This window comes from Cololabis saira, chromosome 6 (genome assembly GCF_033807715.1).
Source record: "Cololabis saira isolate AMF1-May2022 chromosome 6, fColSai1.1, whole genome shotgun sequence".
Taxonomy (NCBI): Eukaryota; Metazoa; Chordata; class Actinopteri; order Beloniformes; family Belonidae; genus Cololabis; species Cololabis saira.
Genome location: NC_084592.1, coordinates 40,484,191 through 40,504,423, shown reverse-complemented (window position 1 = coordinate 40,504,423; position 20,233 = coordinate 40,484,191). Strand labels below are relative to the sequence as shown.

General features: G+C 37.3%; 1 protein-coding gene across 1 annotated transcript; it reads right to left on the bottom strand.

Moving 5' to 3' along the window:
- Positions 1–61: 61 nt before the first annotated feature.
- Positions 62–18,941, bottom strand: nxpe3 (neurexophilin and PC-esterase domain family, member 3). Its single transcript, XM_061724586.1, has 6 exons — positions 18,685–18,941; positions 10,052–10,207; positions 8,620–9,401; positions 3,693–3,760; positions 3,380–3,601; positions 62–1,058 (listed from the first exon to the last, which is right to left on the bottom strand). Exons 2-6 carry the CDS (start codon positions 10,166–10,168, stop codon positions 496–498), a joined length of 1,752 nt encoding a protein of 583 aa, XP_061580570.1. The 5' UTR covers positions 10,169–10,207; positions 18,685–18,941; the 3' UTR covers positions 62–495.
- Positions 18,942–20,233: the final 1,292 nt, after the last annotated feature.

The window sequence follows — 20,233 nt, the reverse complement described above, 5'->3', positions numbered from 1 at the left end:
TCTTTATATTTGCAGCGTTTCTTTTATTTGCAGCGGCATTTCTTTTTGTTTGCAGCGTTTCTTTTATTTGCTAAGCGTTTCTTTAATTTGCAGCGGCGTTTGTTTCTTTTTGCAACGTTACTTTTATTTTCAGCAATGGCGGGTCTCGGCCACCGTACTTTCCTCCTTCTCTGAGTTGGCAGGCTGAGGGGAGACCACTTTATATATGTTAAAGCAGGAAAAAACGTGTTTTTCATAATAGGTCCCCTTTAAATATTGCTCGATTTGTGGTGGGTTTTTGTGCTGGTAGATACCGTAAGTGAAGTAAATACAATGTAAGCAGCGTACAGAGTCCGTAACATTTTGGCAAAGGACTCGTTGAGGACAGTATTCAAGCAAACTGTGCTTTGGGACTTTGAGAGAATCAGACAAAGAGATGTTTGGGGTTTGTGCAGCTTCATGCGACGACGTCCGTCTCTTCCCTCTGGTCTTCCGGACCCCCCCCCCCCCCCGGGTCTATTCCTGGCTCTTCTTGTTCTCTGGACAGATGAAGGACAGCAGCATGTCTATCATGTTCCTGATGATGGGCGGGGGCGGGTGGAGGGCGTGGGGGAGGTGGTGCGCCAGGCTCATCTGCCAGGCGTCCACCATGAGCACGTTCAGCCCCTTGAACATGGTTTTCAGCACGGCGTCCAGCTGCAGGGAGTACCAGTCGCTGTTGTACAGGCTGGCCTCCTGGTCCAGCGCCTGCAGGTTGGCCGAGCGGATCACCACCAGCGTCCCCGGCGCTCGGTCCATGAGCCGCACCACGGCCCGCCGGATGTGGCGCAGCCGGCGGATGTACACGTCCACCGGGAAGGTGCTGAAGTGGGCCCAGATGCTGAGGACCACCACGGTGTTGGGGCCCCCCGCCAGCCCGTCCAGCTCGTTGGAGACGTAGCGCAGCTCGCTGGACACCACCGTGGAGAAGCGGATGGGAGGGCCGTGGCAGCGGTAGTTCAGGAGGATGTTGTGTTTGCTGTCCACGGCCAGGAACGGCCCCACGTTTTTGGGACTGTACAGGTTAAACTCCTTCAGCTCTGGATATCGATGAATAAAAGGAGGTTAAACTCAGAAAAACAATTCAAAAGTAAGACCCCGTTTACGCGTAGCTAAAACGGTGGTGTTTTCATGCCTTTTGGCCGTTTGTTTACACGAAAACGAAGCTCAAAGTAGGGATGGGCGGTATGGACTAAAAAATGTATCACGATAATTTCTGGCATTTATCCCGATAACGATAAAAATGACGATAAAAAAATACCAATTCAACTCCACCTTTGTAACTATAAATCTATCTCAATCTCAGATCCGCCATGTTTGTTACACAAAAACGTCATCAACGGGAATTTATCCTCTTTCTTTCTTTCTTTTCTTTCTTTCTTTCTTTCTTTCTTTCTTTCTTTCTTTCTTTCTTTCTTTCTTTCTTTCTTTCTTTCAGGCTCATTTCCTTCCTTCCTTCCTCCTGCTCTCTCCTTCCTTCTCCCCTTTCCTTCCTTCCTTCCTTCCTTCCTCCCTTCCTCCTTTCCTTGTTTTCTCCCTTCCTTCCTTCCTCCTTTCCTCCCTTCCTTCCTTCCTCCTTTCCTCCTTTCCTTCCTTCCTTCCTTCTTTTTTTCCTTCCTTCCTTGTTTTCTCCCTTCCTTCCTTCCTCCTTTCCTCCCTTCCTTCCTTCCTCCTTTCCTTGTTTTCTCCCTTCCTTCCTTCCTCCTTTCCTTGTTTTCTCCCTTCCTTCCTTCTTTCCTTGTTTTCTCCCTTCCTTCCTTCCTTCCTTCCTTCCTTCCTTCCTTCCTTCCTTCCTTCCTTCCTTCCTTCCTTCCTTCCTCCTTTCCTTGTTTTCTCCCTTCCTTCCTTCCTCCTTTCCTCCCTTCCTTCCTTCCTCCTTTCCTCCTTTCCTTCCTTCCTTCCTTCTTTTTTTCCTTCCTTCCTTGTTTTCTCCCTTCCTTCCTTCCTTCCTCCTTTTCTCCCTTCCTTCCTTCCTCCTTTCCTTGTTTTCTCCCTTCCTTCCTTCCTTCCTTCCTTCCTTCCTTCCTTCCTTCCTTCCTTCCTTCCTTCCTTCCTTCCTTCCTTCCTTCCTTCCTTCCTTCACGTACGTTGTGCGTTGATTTAATGCAGAACCATAAATCAGCTTTACACAAAAACATCATCAACAGGAATTTATCGTTTTTACTGCGAGATGACAAATTCTTATCGTGAGGAATTTTTTTGACGGTTTATCGTGAATGGTAAAATATCACCCATTCCTAGCTCAAAGTCACCAAAAACGATCATTTCTGAAAACGCCTTTTTTTCATGTTTGTTTGTAAACAGAGGAAAACAGACATTTAGGCTAGACCAGGGGTCGGCAACCCGCGGCTCTAGAGCCGCATGTGGCTCTTTAGCGCCGCACTAGTGGCTCCTGGAGCTTTTTCGAAAATGTTTGACCTTTTTTTTCTTTTTTTTTTTCCTTTTTTTTCTTTTTTTCCTTTTTTCTCTTTTTTTCTTCTTTTTATACTTATCTTTTTTCTTATTTTTTTCCCTTTTTTTCTCTTTTTCTTCCTTTTTCCTTTCCTTTTTAATCTCGACATTTCGACTTTTTTCTCCACATTTCGACTTTTTTCTCGACGTTTCGCCTTTCGCCATTTGCCTTCATTCTAAGGCTTATACATACAAGGCTTTTCATTTTTTGCGGCTCCAGGCATATTTGTTTTTTATGTTTTGGTCCAACATGGCTCTTTCAACATTTTGGGTTGCCGACCCCTGGGCTAGACAGAAACGTCACCAGCGTCATGTGTGCGACATGTATTTACAATCTGCTTGGCCATGACTTTTGTTCTGAAAACTTTTTTTGAAATCACTCTAAATGTTTTTAAATCAATCTTCTGCCCTATCAGGCATGATTTCCATAATGTCTTGTAGTGTGTAAGATTGCAACACATTTGTATTTATATTTCCATCATAATATACAAACAAAGTTTATACTGATGATGTTCATTTTTATGAAATATCATGTATATCAAATATCACCATTAAAAAAACAACAATTTTTGTATAATACTGAAAACTTGTAAAAAAAAAAAAAAAAGATGTCAAGATGTTAAGGAAATTAATTTATTTTAATATGAATCATGGTTGCACCACATGACTTTTTTTAAGGCTAGTGCCAATTCATCTTGACAAAAAACTCTGAAATCACTTAATTAAATTTTTTTATATGAATTTATGTGTACACAACATTCTAATGTTTGAACTACTGCAATAGATATTCTTTTTTTTATTATTTTAAAATTGACCTGTTGAAAATCCTTATTCGTCATTGACCCAAATACCTGGCTATGTGTAAACGTGGCCTAAATCAAGATGAAGCCAAAACATAAAAACGGCTCACCTGGGACGATTGTGACGAGGTACTCGAACCACTGGCGGACGGTGGAGTCCCCGTACATGTAGATCACCTTGTTGCTCAAGCACTGAGTGATGGCGGACGGCTCGCGGAACTGACGCATGGCGGCGCCGTCTAGCGGCCTCCACGAGGAGTTGTAGTAATATCCAGAAGCTGCAGACTGAATGTCTTCGGGTTTCAAACTGCCGCCCTCCTCCTCGCCTTTGTCTGATCGGAGAAAGAAATGTTGCAGAGAAAATTAGTTGGTGGAACAAGTCGTCTCAACGTAAACAGACAAGGCTCTGCAGGGGAACGGTACCTTTCTGCGGCAGCACGAAGATCCGGTCGCTTCCTGAAGGGTGAATCTGAACTTTGATGTTTACGTCACTGATGCAAAAGAAAACAGAGTTGTTCATGTGAAAAGTTGAGGCTGTGAATCTTTGTTTTAATGACGCAGGGAGGCCAAACACAAATATACTAGGAATGGGCGGTATGGACTAAAAAATGTATCACGATAATTTCTGGCATTTATCCCGATAACGATAAAAATGACGATTAAAAAAAAACAAACAATTCAACTCCACCTTTGTAACTATAAATCTATCACCACATTCAGTCTTTGGAGCCAAAACACTGCTCTAAAAGATACTAAATGCTACTAAACTACACCAATTAAATTGAATTGATAAAAACCAATTAAATGAGTCCACCTGTACTGCAAAACTGGAATGAATTTATCTTTCTTTCTTTCTTTCTTGCTCATTTCTTTCTTTCTTTCTTTCTTTCTTTCTTTCTTTCTTTCTTTCTTTCTTTCTTTCTTTCTTTCTTTCTTTCTTTCTTTCTTTCTTTCTTGCTCATTTCTTTCTTTCTTTCTTTCTTTCTCATTTCTTTCTTTCTTTCTTTCTTTCTTTCTTTCTTGCTCATTTCTTTCTTTCTTTCTTTCTTTCTTTCTTTCTTGCTCATTTCTTTCTTTCTTTCTTTCTTGTTCCTTTATTTCTTTCTTTCTGGTTCCTTTCTTTCTTTCTTTCTTTCTTTCTTGCTCATTTCTTTCTTTCTTTCTGGCTCATTTCTTTCTTTCTTTCTTTCTTGCTCATTTCTTTCTTTCTTTCATTCTTACTTTCTTTCTTTCTTTCTTGCTCATTTCTTTCTTTCTTTCATTCTTTCTTTCTTTCTTTCTTTCTTGCTCATTTCTTTCTTTCTTTCTTTCTTTCTTTCTTTCTTGCTCATTTCTTTCTTTCTTTCTGGCTTATTTCTTTCTTTCTTTCTTTCTTGCTCATTTCTTTCTTTCTTTCATTCTTTCTTTCTTTCTTTCTTTCTTACTTTCTTTCTTTCTTTCTTGCTCATTTCTTTCTTTCTTTCATTCTTTCTTTCTTTCTTTCTTTCTGGTTCATTTCTTTCAGGCTCCTTTCCTTCCCTCCCTCCCTCCCGTACGTTGATTTAACGCAAAACCATAAATCAGCTTCACACAAAAACGTCATCAAAGGGAATTTATCATTTTTACCGAGAGATGACAAATTCTTACCGTGGGGAATTTTTTTTGACGGTATATCGTGAACGGTAAAATATCGCCCCTTCCTAAAATATACCCTTCCATTGTTGATCAAAACTGCATCTTCAGCATTTAGATCTGAGGTTGTCAACCTTTTTGGGGTCCTGGACCCCTGCATATTTTTGATAATCTCTGATCGCTGCATGTGTGCTGGTTTCACGGCTCGGTTCGACAGAACTTCTCCACATAAAAAACACTGAGGATTCTGAGGTACAATCAGCTGCTGTTAATCCCAACATGATATATTTTTCTTCATAAAAGTCTCTTCTTGACATCTGTTTTCTTTTTCTACTGCAGTGGCTCAGAGTTTGCTACGTCCAGAACAAGCTGTCTTTTTTATTTTATACGAGCCATCCTCGAATACTTCTTTTCTTTTTGTTTTCGTTACTGTATTTATCACCTTCTTCTTTGTTTTTTAATGAGCCCAACAACTTCCTGCAAATATTTCACAATAAAAGCATTTTAAATAGTGATGCACCGAAATGAAAATTTGTGGCCGAAACCGAAACCGAAAAAAATTAACTGGCCGAATACCGAACAATACCGAACATGGTTATTCGCAGTTTTTCATTCATTTTGCCAATTTTTTCACCATGCCTAAATCAAATAAATTTTATTTTATTTGCCTAAATCAAATAAATTTGATTTAGGCATGCTTTTCAAAGAAAAAAATCTTTTACAAGGTAGAAAAATATTTATTGAACATAAAAATAGATTTGATTTATGTTGTTTTGGTTCCACCTCCTGGTGAATGTTAGGTAAAATTCTTATGTGGTTAGTTTTTGGTTGGGCAGTGATTTATGTTTGTGGTACGCAACCGTTACGGGAGCGGCCAGTCTATTTCCTTATATTACAACGCCGTTATTAATTGTTCGTTTTTTTTTCCCACTTATTCCACCGAACACTGAAAGCGTTTTTTTGCCATTTTCGGCCGAACAATTTCGGTTACCGAACAATCGGTGCATCACTAATTTTAAAGAAATGAAGTTTATATGCCCACTGAAACTGGGGGGTTCATGATCATAAAAGGATGCAGATTGTGTTACGTTCGTGTTAAAATACAACAAATTACACCTGTAAAGAGTAAAAGAAGGTCCCTAGTTTAGGTACATAAAAGTCTCAGTCACATCTAAGTAAAGTAAAAATCTAGTTCTATAAATGTTAGTGAATCTTTAAAAAAACAGAAAAAAAAGGAAATTATCACAGACCCACGGACCCCTTGCAATTACACCACGGACCACTAGGGGTCCGCGGACCCCCGGTATAGAAACACTGCTCTAGGGAATCAAAACCTTAGACTTACTTATAGATGGGGTTGATCATATAATCGATTTAATTTTACTTGGGATGTCCTGATCACAGTTTTTTTATATCATTTGATTTTGAGAATCTGCCGATACAGAGTCCAGATCCGATACTTTGACGATGCACAGAAAAGAAAAAACAGAAGCGTCTCCGTCCTTTCCCGAGGAGCGCGCTTCAAGTTTGCTCTCTAGCTAATACTGATCAAAGGTCAAAGGTTACGCCTACTCACCCCTGGACATTAATGGCAATATTTTACTGGGACGCTTAAGAGTAAACAAGAAATACATTAAAAAAAACAAAAAAAAACAAAGACAATTTGGCAAGACCTGATATCAATCAATCACAAATCGCATAATCAGCTTGTATTTCCGACCACAGACGAGAAACGAATCTCTGGGTGCAATGATTGACAGCAGATAAACGATCATAAAAGCTCTATCTGACTCTTTTACTGAAGTCACACCCCAAATCATAAAACACAATGCAGTTAAAAACAAATGCAGCGATTCTTACACTCACTTTGACCTTTATTTCTTTACAGACAGAACAAACACAAGTTCTTCCATGTTTTTTTCTTCACTTTCATTTAGTTTGTTAACACGCTTCAGTTTTTGTGTTTCAGACCTGTTGCAGATTCAAAAGCCAATTTAGTGCTCAAAAATCTATATTTCAAATGATTTGGTAATAAAAACAGCCTCCAAGAAAGGGAAAGCCTCCGAGGACCAAATAAATAGATGATCTCCGCCTTGTCAAGATAATCCATCAGATGTTTAACAGGAATTGGCATAGTTCTCCTTTTTTCTGTGCATGATACTATCAAACATGTCAAGGAGTCTGGAGGATTTTCAGTAGATAAAGACCAAAGGTACAACCCATTTGTGATCTCTGGTTCTTCAGTCGTCGTTACATCATGAACCTTCTGCCACACAGAACTTAACTCTGCAAAAACAAAGACGTTAACCTCGTCGTGAGCAGCGTTGACTCCTCCGGGCTGGAAAGGAGCTGTGATGGTCATCACATGGTGGCAATGAAGAATTCAAATTATGTTTATTGGCCTGTCTGGTCTGTTCTCTGCAGCAACTGCAACATCATGATTTCCCTTTGGAGAGGAATAAAGTCTAATCAAATTAAATTAAATTCTTGGATGCTACAGTGTTGTATCGGTGCCTTTGGCAGGACCCACTGACCCCTTTGTGATGGCAGCATTAACGCAGAAAAACACAGAGATTTTAGAGCAACATATGTTGCCTTTGAGGCATCTGTTAATTTTTCAAATAAGGAAAAACCAAACCACCGACCAGAACCCAACAGAAAAATGAATACTTACCTGCTGTACTCTACTGCCCTTACTTTTTAACAACTTGTTTTCTTATTTTACCTCTTTTCTTATCATTTTATTTCATTGTATTCGTTATTTACTGTTTAATTGTGTCTTGCTGCTTTTAATATTGATGTAAAGCACTTTGAATTACCTTGTGTTGAATTGTGCTATACCAGGGGTCGGCAACCCGCGGCTCTAGAGGGCGGCTCTTTAGCACCACCCTAGTGGCTCCTGGAGCTTTTTCAGAAATTTTTGACGTTTTTTTTTCTCCATTTTTTCTTCTTTTTTTTCTTTTCTTTTTTCTCCTTTTTTCTTCCTTTTTCCTTTCCTTTTTAATCTCGACATTTTGACTTTTTTCTCGAAATTTTGACTATTTTCTCGAGATTTCGACTTTTTTCTCGACATTTCGACTTTATTCACGAAATTGACTTTTTTCTGAACATTTCGACTTTTTTCTCAAATTTCGACTTTTTTCTCGACATTTCGACTTTTTTCTCGACATTTAGACTTGCATAATGAAAAAAAAAAAAAAAATCCTGGAGCTTTTTCAGAAATGTTTGACCTTTTTTTTTCTCCATTTTTCTTCTTTTTTTTCTTTTCTTTTTTCTTCTTTTTTCCCTTTTTTTCTCCTTTCTTCTTCCTTTTTCCTTTCCTTTTTAATCTCGACATTTCGACTTTTTTCTCGAAATTTTGACTTTTTTCTCGAGATTTCGACTTTTTTCTTAAATTTCGACTTTTTTCTCGACATTTCGACTTTATTCACGAAATTGACTTTTTTCTGGACATTTTGACTTTTTTCTCAAATTTTGACTTTTTTCTCGACATTTAGACTTGCATAATGAAAAAAAAAAAATCTCCCCCCAGTTCTAACTAATATAGAAACATGCAGCATGTGTTGCCTTCACTCTAAGGCTTATATACAAGACTTTTCATTTTTTGCGGCTCAAGACACATTTGTTTTTTGTGTTTTTGGTCCAAAATGGCTCTTTCAACATTTTGGGTTGCCGACCCCTGTGCTATACAAATAAACTTGCCTTGCCTTGCAAAAAAAATGTAAATAAAACTACAAACCTTTGGAAGAGCAGGGCCTCGGTGTTGGTGATGAGGTGTTTTAGGTATCCTCCTTTGGCGTGGCTGATTCTGGTGTCGCAGCTGAGCATCTTGGGCTTGTAGCAGTACCAGGGCTCGCCCGTGGACAGGTCCGTGAAGTTGCACAGCGGCTGCCGGTGCGACGGCAGACACATGTTGCACACGGTGGTTTCCGACAGGAAGCCCAGGCGGAACAGGCTCTTGAAGAAGACGCGGTCGGCCCGCTTCTCCCTGAGCCGCCGCAGCACGGCGACGGCCTCGCTGGGGTGCACCAGCGTCACCTCCACCCGCGCTGACCCCACCCACAGCAGGGGGAACAGAGCGGAGTAGAACCCGTTCCTGTGGTCCTCCACCAGCCCGGCTACGCCCGCCCCCAGCTCCGGGGAGTGCAGCCGGGCCAGGAGGAAGTCCCCGCCGTAGTGCTTGGGCCGGCCCTGGAAGTCGTGCATCTGCACCAGGACCTCCAGCTGCTCGCCCAGGTGCCACTCCCGCCCCGCCTTGGTGGGCAGGATGGTGAAGAGGCTGTGCACGGGGTCGCTGGTCTGGCGCAGGCCGGGCGGCGCGGGGCCGGCGGGAGGCCCGGGCCAGGTGATGGAGTCCAGGAGGTAGCGCTCCTCCAGCTCGTCCTCGGGGGACGGTTTCTGGCCCACGTGGGGGCAGAAGGTGCTGTTGCGCCGGAACGCGGGGAGGTTCTCCTGGACGACGCTTGACTGGATCCTGCTCTGCAGCTGGTAGATGGCCGAGATCGTCTGGCAGTTCCAGGTCTGGAGAGAGACGAAACGATTGAGAACTTATAATAAAAGGAAAAGAGGAAAATGTGAGAATATGTGAACTGCCGGTGTTGTGCCAAAAAGTGATTGCCTGCCAGAATCTGATTTCTCCCCTGAAAATTGGTCTTTTTACCTTTATAGGTTAAAAAACTATATATTTCTGCTTGTGCTGCTGTGATATTAAACCGAAGTCTCTTGGGAGTTTTTCAAGGTTGTGGAGGATGAAAACTAAAACACCAGCTGCCGTGTTTACTTTAGTAACTTGGGATTCTTCCAAGGAATCCTCATATTTTGGTCTAAGTGAACAGATCAGAATTGTATTTGGTGTTTTGTCTAAAATAACATACTTAATTGTATTACTTTTTGCACATCAGGACTTTTTTCTCTTTGTATTTTATCCGTTTCCCTCTCCATTGGAAAAAGATTGCATGATCCTGTTATGCACATCTATATATTTAAACTATATGCAATAACATTTCCATGAATTTCCCTCTACTAAAATAATACAGAAAAGACTAAAGAAAAGAGTGAACAAAGTCCATTTCACAGTGACAAATGACAAAAGTGGATTTCTCTTTACAATAATGAACGTTTTTTATCAGTTTCCTTCAGGCTCCACCAACGAAAGCCACTTCTGTCCTCACCTCCACCGTGTGGATGTTGCGCAGCAGGAAGATGAAGCCAGACAGAGCGAGGAAGAGGAAGACCAGGACATATTTGGACAGACTTCTGCACAATGGTGACGCCCCTCTGTCTCCCATGATCAGCACGGTTTCAGTCTGGTTTTATGTCATTTCACTCTAAACAAACGTGGACAAAAAAAAACAAGAAAACATGAGATAACTAACAGATAAAGCAACTATTACTATTCTGTCTAAGCAATCTGATCTGTATGAGCTCTTTAAATCAGGTGTGCACCGATAAGAGAAGCATTTGGCGTTGTTTGTAAAACTTAAATTACTCGTAACACGGGAAGTGATCTTGAAGTTAGTATCTGATTGACGTCTTCTGATTCACCATAAGGTTAAAGGCGGCATTTGGACTGTGTTTTCTAAAACCTCAAATCCAAAAAAGTCGGGACGCTGCGTAAAATGTAAAGAAAAACAAAATATAATTATTTGCAAATCTCATAAATCCTTATTTTATTCCCAAGAAACCATAAACAACATACCAGGTGCTAACACTGAATCATTTTGTCATTTAAGGGAAAAAGATTAGTTTTGATTGCAGCAACATCTCAAAAAAGCTGGAACTGAGGGAACAAAAAGGCTGGAAAAGTAACTGGCAAATATAAAAAACATCTGGAGGATCATTTGACAAATAACCGGGATGACTGGAGACGGGTCAGTAACATGACTAGTTTAAGAGTATAAAAGGGGCATTTAGATGATCTGTGACAAACTGTGTCGAAGAATTTTGTGTAACAATTTCCGGAAAATGTTCCTCAGTGTAAAAATGCAAAGACTTTGAAGATTCAACCGCAGCATATCATGTCATTAGATTCAGAGAATCTGGGGGAATGAATAGAATACTTTATTGAATGAATAGAATACTTTATTGTCTGTTCCAATGGTGACAGAAATTCCTCTTTGACAGGGCTCACAACCACATTCATACATTCCCATGAGGACACATTACAATAGAAACCGAATAAATACGTTAGAAAACAGTAAATAAGTTAGAACAGACATGATTAGTGCCTGTTAAAAGTGCAATGATCAGATTGGATCAGATCAGAATTATTGTGGCAGATGGAATGAATGATTTTTTGTAAATGTTTTTCCGGGCCAGTGGAATTTTATACCTTCTGCCTGACGGCAGTAGTTGAAGTGAGTGGTGAAAGGGATGAGAGGATGAGAGGATGAGAGGATGAGAGGATGAGAGGATGAGAGGATGAGAGGATGAGAGGATGAGAGGATGAGAGGGGTCTCCTGTGATCAGAGTTCCTGATCACAGAGCGGTTGTAGAGATCAGACGGGGGGGTGTTGTGATCTGCAGATTTTGCTGGCCTGGTTTATTGTTCGTGAGAGTCTGGTTTTGTGTTTGGTGGTGAGTAGGGATGGGCGATATACCGTCCAAAACATTCCCCACGGTAAGAATTTGTCATCTCGCTGTAAAAATTATAGAAAGAAAGAAAGAAAGATATGAGACTGAAAGAAAGAAAGAAAGAAAGAAAGAAAGAAAGAAAGAAAGAAAGAAAGAAAGAAAGAAAGAAAGAAAGAATGAGCCTGAAAGAAAGAAAGAAAGAAAGAAAGAAAGAAAGAAAGAAAGAAATGAGCCTGAAAGAAAGAAAGAAAGAAAGAAAGAAAGAAAGAAAGATATGAGCCTGAAAGAAAGAAAGAAATGAGCCTGAAAGAAAGAAAGAAAGAAAGAAAGAAAGAAAGAAGAGAAAGAAAGAAAGAAGAAAGAAAGAAAGAAAGAAAGAAAGAAAATGAGCCTGAAAGAAAGAAAGAAAGAAAGAAAGAAAGAAGAAAGATATGAGCCTGAAAGAAAGAAAGAAATGAGCCTGAAAGAAAGAAAGAAAGAAAGAAAGAAAGAAGAAAGAAAGAAGAAGAAATGAGCCTGAAAGAAAGAAAGAAAGAAAGAAAGAAAGAAAGAAAGAAAGAAAGAAAGAAAGAAAGAAAGAAAGAAGAAAGAAAGAAAGAAAGAAAGAAAGATATGAGCCTGAAAGAAAGAAAGAAAGAAAGAAAGAAAGAAAGAAAGAAAGAAAGAAAGATATGAGCCTGAAAGAAAGAAAGAAAGAAAGAAAGAAAGATATGAGCCTGAAAGAAAGAAGGAAAGAAAGAAAGAAAGAAAGAAAGAAAGAAAGAAAGAAAAGAAAGAAAGAAAGAAAGAAAGAAAGAAAGAAAGAAAGAATGAGCCTGAAAGAAAGAAAAGAAAGAAAAGAAAGAAAGAAAGAAATGAGCCTGAAAGAAAGAAAGAAAGAAAGAAAGAAAGAAAGAAAGAAAAGAAAGAAAGAAAGAAAGAAAGAAAGAAAGAAGAAAAGAAAGAAGAAAGAAAGAAAGAAGAAAGAAAGAAAGAAAGAAAGAAAGAAAGAAAGAAAGAAAGAAAGAAAGAAAGAAAGAAAGAAAGAAAGAAAGAAAGAAAGAAAAAGAAAGAAAGAAAGAAAGAAAGAAAGAAAGATATGAGCCTGAAGAAAGAAAGAAAGAAAGAAAGAAAGAAAGAAAGAAAGAAAGAAAGAAAGAAAGAAAGAAAGAAAGAAAGAAAGAAAGAAAGAAAGAAAGAAAGAAAGAAAGAAGGATAAATTCCCGTCGATGAGGTTTTTGTGTAACAAACATGGAGGATATGAGTCGTTACAGTTTTGCAGTACAGGTGTTACTCATTTAACTGGTTTTTATTAATTCAATTATTGGTGTAGTTTAGTAGCATTTCGTATCTTTTAGAGCAGTGTTTTTGGGGCTCCAAAGACTGAATGTGGTGATAGATTTATAGTTACAAAGGTGGAGTTGAATTGGTATTTGTTTTTATCGTCATTTTTATCGTTATCAGGATAAATGCCAGAAATGATCGTGATACATTTTTTAGTCCATATTGCCCATCCCTAGTAGTAGTAGTATAGTGGTGAGCAAGTTGTACCAGGATGAGATGTTGAATGTAAGAATAGATTCAATAAGTGTCAAGAATCTCCTGGTGCTCGTGGTCTTCAAGCCCTCGGGCAGCATTAAAAACATGATTCACTGCATGGGTTAAGGCACACTTCCAGACATCACTGTCTGTGAAAATAGGTCACCCTACAATCCACAAATGCAGCTTACAGCTCCATCGTGCAAAGAAAACACGTGTGAACACAATCCTGAAACGCTCTCTAAACCTAGGCTCATTCAAAAAATGGCTTGAGGGAAAATGGAAAACTGTTAAGTGGTCTGATGAATGGAAATTTGGCTTGTTTTTGGGGGGGGTTTCTTTGTAAACCATATACATCATGTCCTCCGGATTACAGAGGAGAAGAGACATCCAGCCTGATATCAGTTCTTAGTTCAAAACCCTGCACAGGTGATGGTCTGAGGTTGCATTAATGTTCATGGCACGGGTAGTTTCCATATCTGGAAAGGCTTCATCAACACTGAGAAGTACATAAAGGCTTTAACAGCCTCATCTGCTCCTATCAAGTCTACAGGACTGTCTCAGAAAATTAGAATATTGTGATTTTCTGTAATGCAATTACAAAAACAAAAATGTCACACATTCTGGATTCATTTCAAATCAACTGAAATATTGCAAGCCTTTTATTATTTTAATATTGCTGATCATGGCTTACAGCTTAAGAAAACTCAAATATCCTATCTCAAAAAATTAGAATATTCTGGGAATCTTAATCTTTGTTTTTTTTTTTGATATTTTTATTAGGGGGGTAGGGCACAGTTGAACAGGAATAAACAAAAAAAGATATACAATCTACCTCCTTTTTTTTTTTTTTTGGATTAAGAACAGAACAAAAAATCCACACAAAATAATGACAAATACATGAAAATTATTATATTCTTATATATAAGTAATATTTAAGTATTAAAGCTAAACAGTATGAATTAAAAAATAGATGAATAAAAAGGGGGAGAAAAAAAGAAAAAAAAAATCCAAAGCAAAAAAAAAAAAAAAAACCCAAAAACAAAAGAAAAGTAAATAAAAAGATAAATAAAAAGGAGGAAGAAAGAGAGGAATGAGGGGAATCTTAATCTTAAACTGTAAGCCATAATCAGCAATATTAAAATAATAAAAGGCTTGCAATTTTTCAGTTGATTTGTAATGAATCCAGAATGTATGACATTTTTGTTTTTTTTAATTGCATTACAGAAAATAAAGAATTTTATCACAATATTCAAATTTTCTGAGACAGTCCTGTACATCTATTTCGGGGTTAGGCCTTGCATATTTCAGCAAGAAGACGCTAAACGACATGCTGCATCCATCGAAGCCCCAAGGCTTCACATGAGAAGAGTCCGTGCGTTGAACGGATCTACCTGCAGTCCAGACCTTTCATCAACAGAGAACATCTGGAGCATCGAGACATGAAGAGGCCAGAAACAGAAGTCCAAGGACTGCTGATCAGATGTAATCCTGCATTAAACAATAACAACACTCCTCTCCTACAACTCCAACAGCTGCTCTCCTCACTTCCCAGTAAACTTGTAGTTCTCGGGACCGGTCTCGGCCTCGACAGTCTTTGGTCTTCGACATGTCTCGGACTCGGATAATTGAGATGCCGTTGCACACAAAGGTCAAGTCAAGTCAAGTCAAGTTTATTTATAAAGCACTTTAAAAACAACAACTGTTCAAGCCAAGAGAGGGCAAACACGACCTCAGGGGAACAGCAATGTTTAAGACAACAACAGTAAGAACAAATACAAAGGGCAGATGTTTATCCGTTTTAGGAGTAAAACTGTGGAACTCATTAGACAACGACCTTAAACTAGCAAACTCAATAAAAGCATACAAGATATTATTCAAAGCAAAGGTAATGGACACATATATAGAAGCACAATAAGCAAACAAAGAAGAATGTACACATGTATGAGATGAAATGACAACCTAAATTGGTTTTGTCGGTTTGTTTAGCATCTTTTCACTTTAAGTTTTCAGAGCTATCATTATTATTATTATCATTATTATTACTATTACTATTATTACAGTTATTTAAGCTATTATTATTATTATTATTATTATTATTATTATTATTATTATTATTATTATTATTATTATTATTATTATTATTATTATTATTATTATTATTATTATTATTATTATTATTATTATTATTATTATTTTGTGTAACCTCATGATACTTAATTTGTTCTTTTTGTATATTCTATTATGTTAAAAGGTGGGCAAGATAAGCTTTATGCTTCAAGCCCAGACCTTTTCGGTCAAAATAATCACAATGTTGACCAAAGAAAAACCTGTGGATGTTTGTTATCTTGTTTGTTGATTTGTATGCTTGTTATTGACCGAAATAAATATTAACTAACTAACTAACTAACTAACTAACATTGGCCAGAGTGCTGGACAAGCGAATGGAAAATAAAACACCGTAAAACATAAGACACATAAATAACATAAAACAATCATGGTGAGTTAAATGCTAGTGAATAAAATAGGATAAAATAAAAGATAAAATAATAAAATAAAGAAAAGGATAAAATAAAGTCAACTGTGTTAAAAGTGTTAAAAGCCAAGGAGAAAAGGTGGGTTTTGAGAAGGGATTTAAAAACAGACAGAGAGGAGGCCTGTCTGATTTGAGGCAGGTTGTTCCAAAGTTTTGGAGCTGCAACAGCGAAGGCGCTGTCCCCTCTGAGCTTCCTGTTAGGTGTCACAATCTTGTGATCAGCAGTTCTTCCTCTTGTTAATGTAGAGTTTCGTAAACTATTTGTATTTTGCATTTGATTTAATGTTTTGGTGCATCTGCATGTGTGTCTGTATTTACAGTTTTTCACAATTGATAGACTACCTCACTTTCTCAAAACTCTAAACACAAATTACAAAACTCAAACACAAAATGCAAAATACTAAACTTCTCTTGAAAAAGCACACTCTATCCTCAAAACAGTGTTAACTCTTCACTAAATGGTATTTCTTTCTCAAATGCCAAACACATACATCATTTGAGTAGACATTTCTAAGCACCCACTGAACACTGATGTGCAGAATGGAAGACACTATAGTATGAATGAAAACACTATGTGAATGCCTCAGTAGAATCATGCTTTTGTATGAGTAGGAATGCTAGAAGAAGTGCAGTGTTGTAGGGGCCAAGGGTGGCATGGTGATGGGCTGATGTTCTACAATCACACAGGATCAGGAAATAACTAGGTGTTTTTTTGGTCTCAGTCTTGAGATGAACTAGTCCTGGTCTTGGTCTCGGTTTAGGTGGTGATCACTACAAGTCTACTTCCCAGGTGTTTTCAGACACTTGTTAAACGAAGCAATGGTAAATGACAAATTCAAAATGTGCTGTTATCTTCTATTAATGTTTTTAAACATTTTAACTGCTTGCAAAATGTAAATACAAACCGAATAATGATTTGCAAATCCCATATTTCATACCAACTACATTGTAATGGGCTGTATGCACAGGTCCATGGAGATGTGTTTAAACTTTATAGGCTCATGAAGAGCTGTTGAGCCGCATTTTGTAATAACGGTGCATTTTGTAATAAACATCCAAAATGTAATAACTTTTTCATTTCATTTTGTAATAAAGTCGCATTTTGTAATACATTTTCCCACATTATGTACCGTAATAAGTTATTGCATTTTAAGAAGATTATTATAAAATGCACTTGCAACTTTTTTATTTTCTAGGAAATGTAATAGCATGGTGCATTATGTAATAATACCTATTATTGTTGTTTGTTTAACAATGAATTTATACAAGAGTGACTTTTGTTGTTTTTTATGCAATTTCCCTTAGAGCTATGTAGCCCAATAAATCTATGTATAAAACTCCAAATATAACTTGAGTTGCCTATTTGAAGTTTGGAATTATATAGACCAATAACAAACAAATAAACTATGCTTTAGAATTGTTTTTACATAATGCAGCATGTTATTACATGTGCAGTGGTTCTCAAATGGGGGTACACGTACCCCTGGGGGTATGTGAAGGCCCTCCAGGGGGTACGTGAGATTTTAAAATATACATATATTTTAAAAGTAGCATCCATGCAAAAATCCTTTAAAAATAAATATTTAATAAATAACTGAGGAAAATATAAGTCTAAATTCATAAAATGAATTCTATCTTCAGGAGTAGGCTATTCAACTTATTATCCTAAAACCCCAGAGTATCCCCCACACCAGGATGGTTCCACCTAACCTGTCAATCACCTGGCTTCACCTGTCAATCACTTGGACCAACGATGGAGTCGTGGTTGAAGCGTAGCAGCAATATGTTTATGTTTAATCAGTTACTGATGGCACAGTGCTCTGTTTTAGGTCTTTTTTTTACAACCAAAAGTGCTTTGCGCTGGTGAGGGGGCACTTGGCTGAAAAAATATTTCACAAGGGGTACATCACTGAAAAAAGGTAGAGGACCACTGTTCTAGAGAATAAAAAAGTTGCAAGTGCATTTTGTAATAATCTTCTCAAAATGTAATAACTTATTACATAATGCGGCAAAATGTATTACAAAATGCGTTGGGGTAGTTTATTACAAAATGTGGCAGTTTAACCGCGGTTGAATTGGTTTGATATTGGATATTGGATATTATGAATTCAACACCCATAAAACTTGTGATACATACCACTGATTTTGGTCAAACCACTTGTGATGTGTTCATGGTCATCTAGACTATATATCACAAAACAGTAATTATTACAATTTCATATATATGGGCATATATATGGGCTGATTTAAAAATCATATATATGGGCTGATTTAATGTGGTTTAATGAATTCAACACCCATAAAACTTGTGATACATACCACTGATTTTGGTCATATTGCTTGTGATGTGTTCATGGTCATCTAGACTATATATCACAAGAGAGTAATTATTATAAAATCATATTATGGGCTGATTCAATGAGGTTTAATGAAAACAATCGGTGTTATGTATCACAAGTTTTATGGGTGTTGAATTCATTAAACCACATTAAATCAGCCCATATATATGATTTTTAAATCAGCCAATATATATGATTTTTTAATAATTACTGTTTTGTGATATATAGTCTAGATGACCATGAACACATCACAAGCAATATGACCAAACTCAGTGGTATGTATCACAAGTTTTATGGGTGTTGAATTCATAATATCCAATATCCAATATCAAACCAATTCAACCGCGGTATAAAAAAGTTGCAAGTGCATTTTGTAATAATCTTCTCAAAATGTAATAACTTATTACATAATGCGGCAAAATGTATTACAAAATGCGTTGGGGTAGTTTATTACAAAATGTGGCAGTTTATTTAAAAAAAATGTGGCTTTATTACAAAATGAAATGACAAAGTTATTACATTTTGGACGTTTATTACAAAATGCGGCTCAACAAGGGCATTGTGTCTCAATCCTTAGGTCTAAAATACTAAAAATAATAAATAAATAAATAAATAAATAACTAAGAAAATCAATTCAAACGGTTTTCCGGTGTATTATGGATTATGGAGGTTTCCATGTGTCACTGATGACTGAAAAGCTGAGGTTTATTTCCGTTTTGGCATGAGAAACCAAAACAAATGTAAATTTTAACAGCCAGATGTTTCAATTACGTTAACGACAAGAGAGCAATCTCCAAAATATGCTCACAATAGTTACATTTAATCTCGGTATACTTACGTATCAGTAGGATCTCGTAGAGGTGGCGAGAAAACCGCAATAAATTAAAAAAAATACACACAAAAAAATACTAAGGAGAGGCTGCATCTGCTGGGTAAGGCGTCGGAAACAGATTTGTGGCTAACCTAATCCAGTCTGTGGCCTACACCAGTTACCCCGCCATCTAGCGGTCAGCTTTGGGTTAAAATATAATTAAATACAGTATATTATCATTTTTTGTCGTCAAATGCCGATGCTGTCGCCGGGCACTGCGAACGGAAGGCGGAACCACGTAGGCGGAACTTTTGTTTCCACACGGACTGGGAAGAAGACAACACACTCTTCCTTACATGAATGGATTCTTATTTTTTTTTTAAAAAGCTCATTTAAACACACAAATTGGGTTTATATAAGCAAAAAGCCCATGTAAGCTCACATACTGTGTGTTTATGTTTAGTTAATACAAAATCCCCATAATGAGGCGGGCTGCCGGGGGACCTGAGGGCCGCAGAGAATGTTGATATTTAAAAAAAGAAAAAGGCCAAAGACCCACTAATTTTCTTTTAATAATATAATTGTATCTCCTATTTTAGTTTTATCTAAACTTTTTTAATTTATATATTATAATTGTATTTATCTGTGCAATAATTTTGTGCAATATTACATAACACATTTCTTTTCTATCCATATAATTCCATTTGGCACAGCACTTTTTATTTTTATTTTTTTATTTCTATCTTTATTTTTATTTTTTATCTTTATATGGGTGTTTGGTTTTGGGGGTTTGATTTGTATATGACAGTGCTGAGTGTGTGAGATGGAGATGCCAATTTCCCTGAGGGAACCTCCCAAAGGGATTCATAAAATCGTCTGAATATGAATTTAATTTTTTCTCTAATGACTATTATTATTTTACATTTCATACTATATCATGTTCTTATCATTTTATGGTAGATTTAGGTTTTAGTTCTTAATTTCCAGTGGTCCCTCTGTGCTACTCTTTTTAAAAAAAATATTATTATGATTCGGGGTAGTGCGGTTTGAGCCCTGTTTTAACTTTTTTTTAATTGTAAAATTTTTAAACATGTAAAGCACTTTTCTACATTACATTAGTTCTGAAATAAAAAAAACTGTAAAAACTGATTCAAACGTGTGGAAAAACAAACCTTGTGTTGATCCACATTCCCAGGCAACACTGTTGTGTGTGAACGTGGTTTATAACCACGTTTGATTCGCTTTTTGGAGAACTGAAAGCAGATGTGGGTGCGCTGCTTGGTCACATTTCCTTCCTCCTTTCATCACAACCTTTGCAACACTCTCCATGTAAGTTCATAAGTTTGCATCTCAGCAGAAAGACAACTGATTCACTAAACATATTAGACATTTAGAGTGTAAATGCACTTGTGGGAAATTATTAGACCACCTTCACTGGTATTATACCTTTTTTGCATCACTGATAAAGCTGTTGATATTGTGATGATACATTTATATATATATATATATATATATATTTATATATATATATATATATATATATATATATAGATAGATATTGATGAATAAAACAAGT

Bases quoted from the DNA above. Each gene is read 5' to 3' on its own strand.
- nxpe3 (XM_061724586.1), bottom strand. From the start codon at position 10,168: ATGGGAGACAGAGGGGCGTCACCATTGTGCAGAAGTCTGTCCAAATAT. The intron at 9,402-10,051 runs GTGAGGACAGAA...GTCTCTCTCCAG, and splicing joins GCAACATCCACACGGTGGAG to ACCTGGAACTGCCAGACGAT. The intron at 3,761-8,619 runs GTTTGTAGTTTT...CTTTTGCATCAG, and splicing joins GAGGCCCTGCTCTTCCAAAG to TGACGTAAACATCAAAGTTC.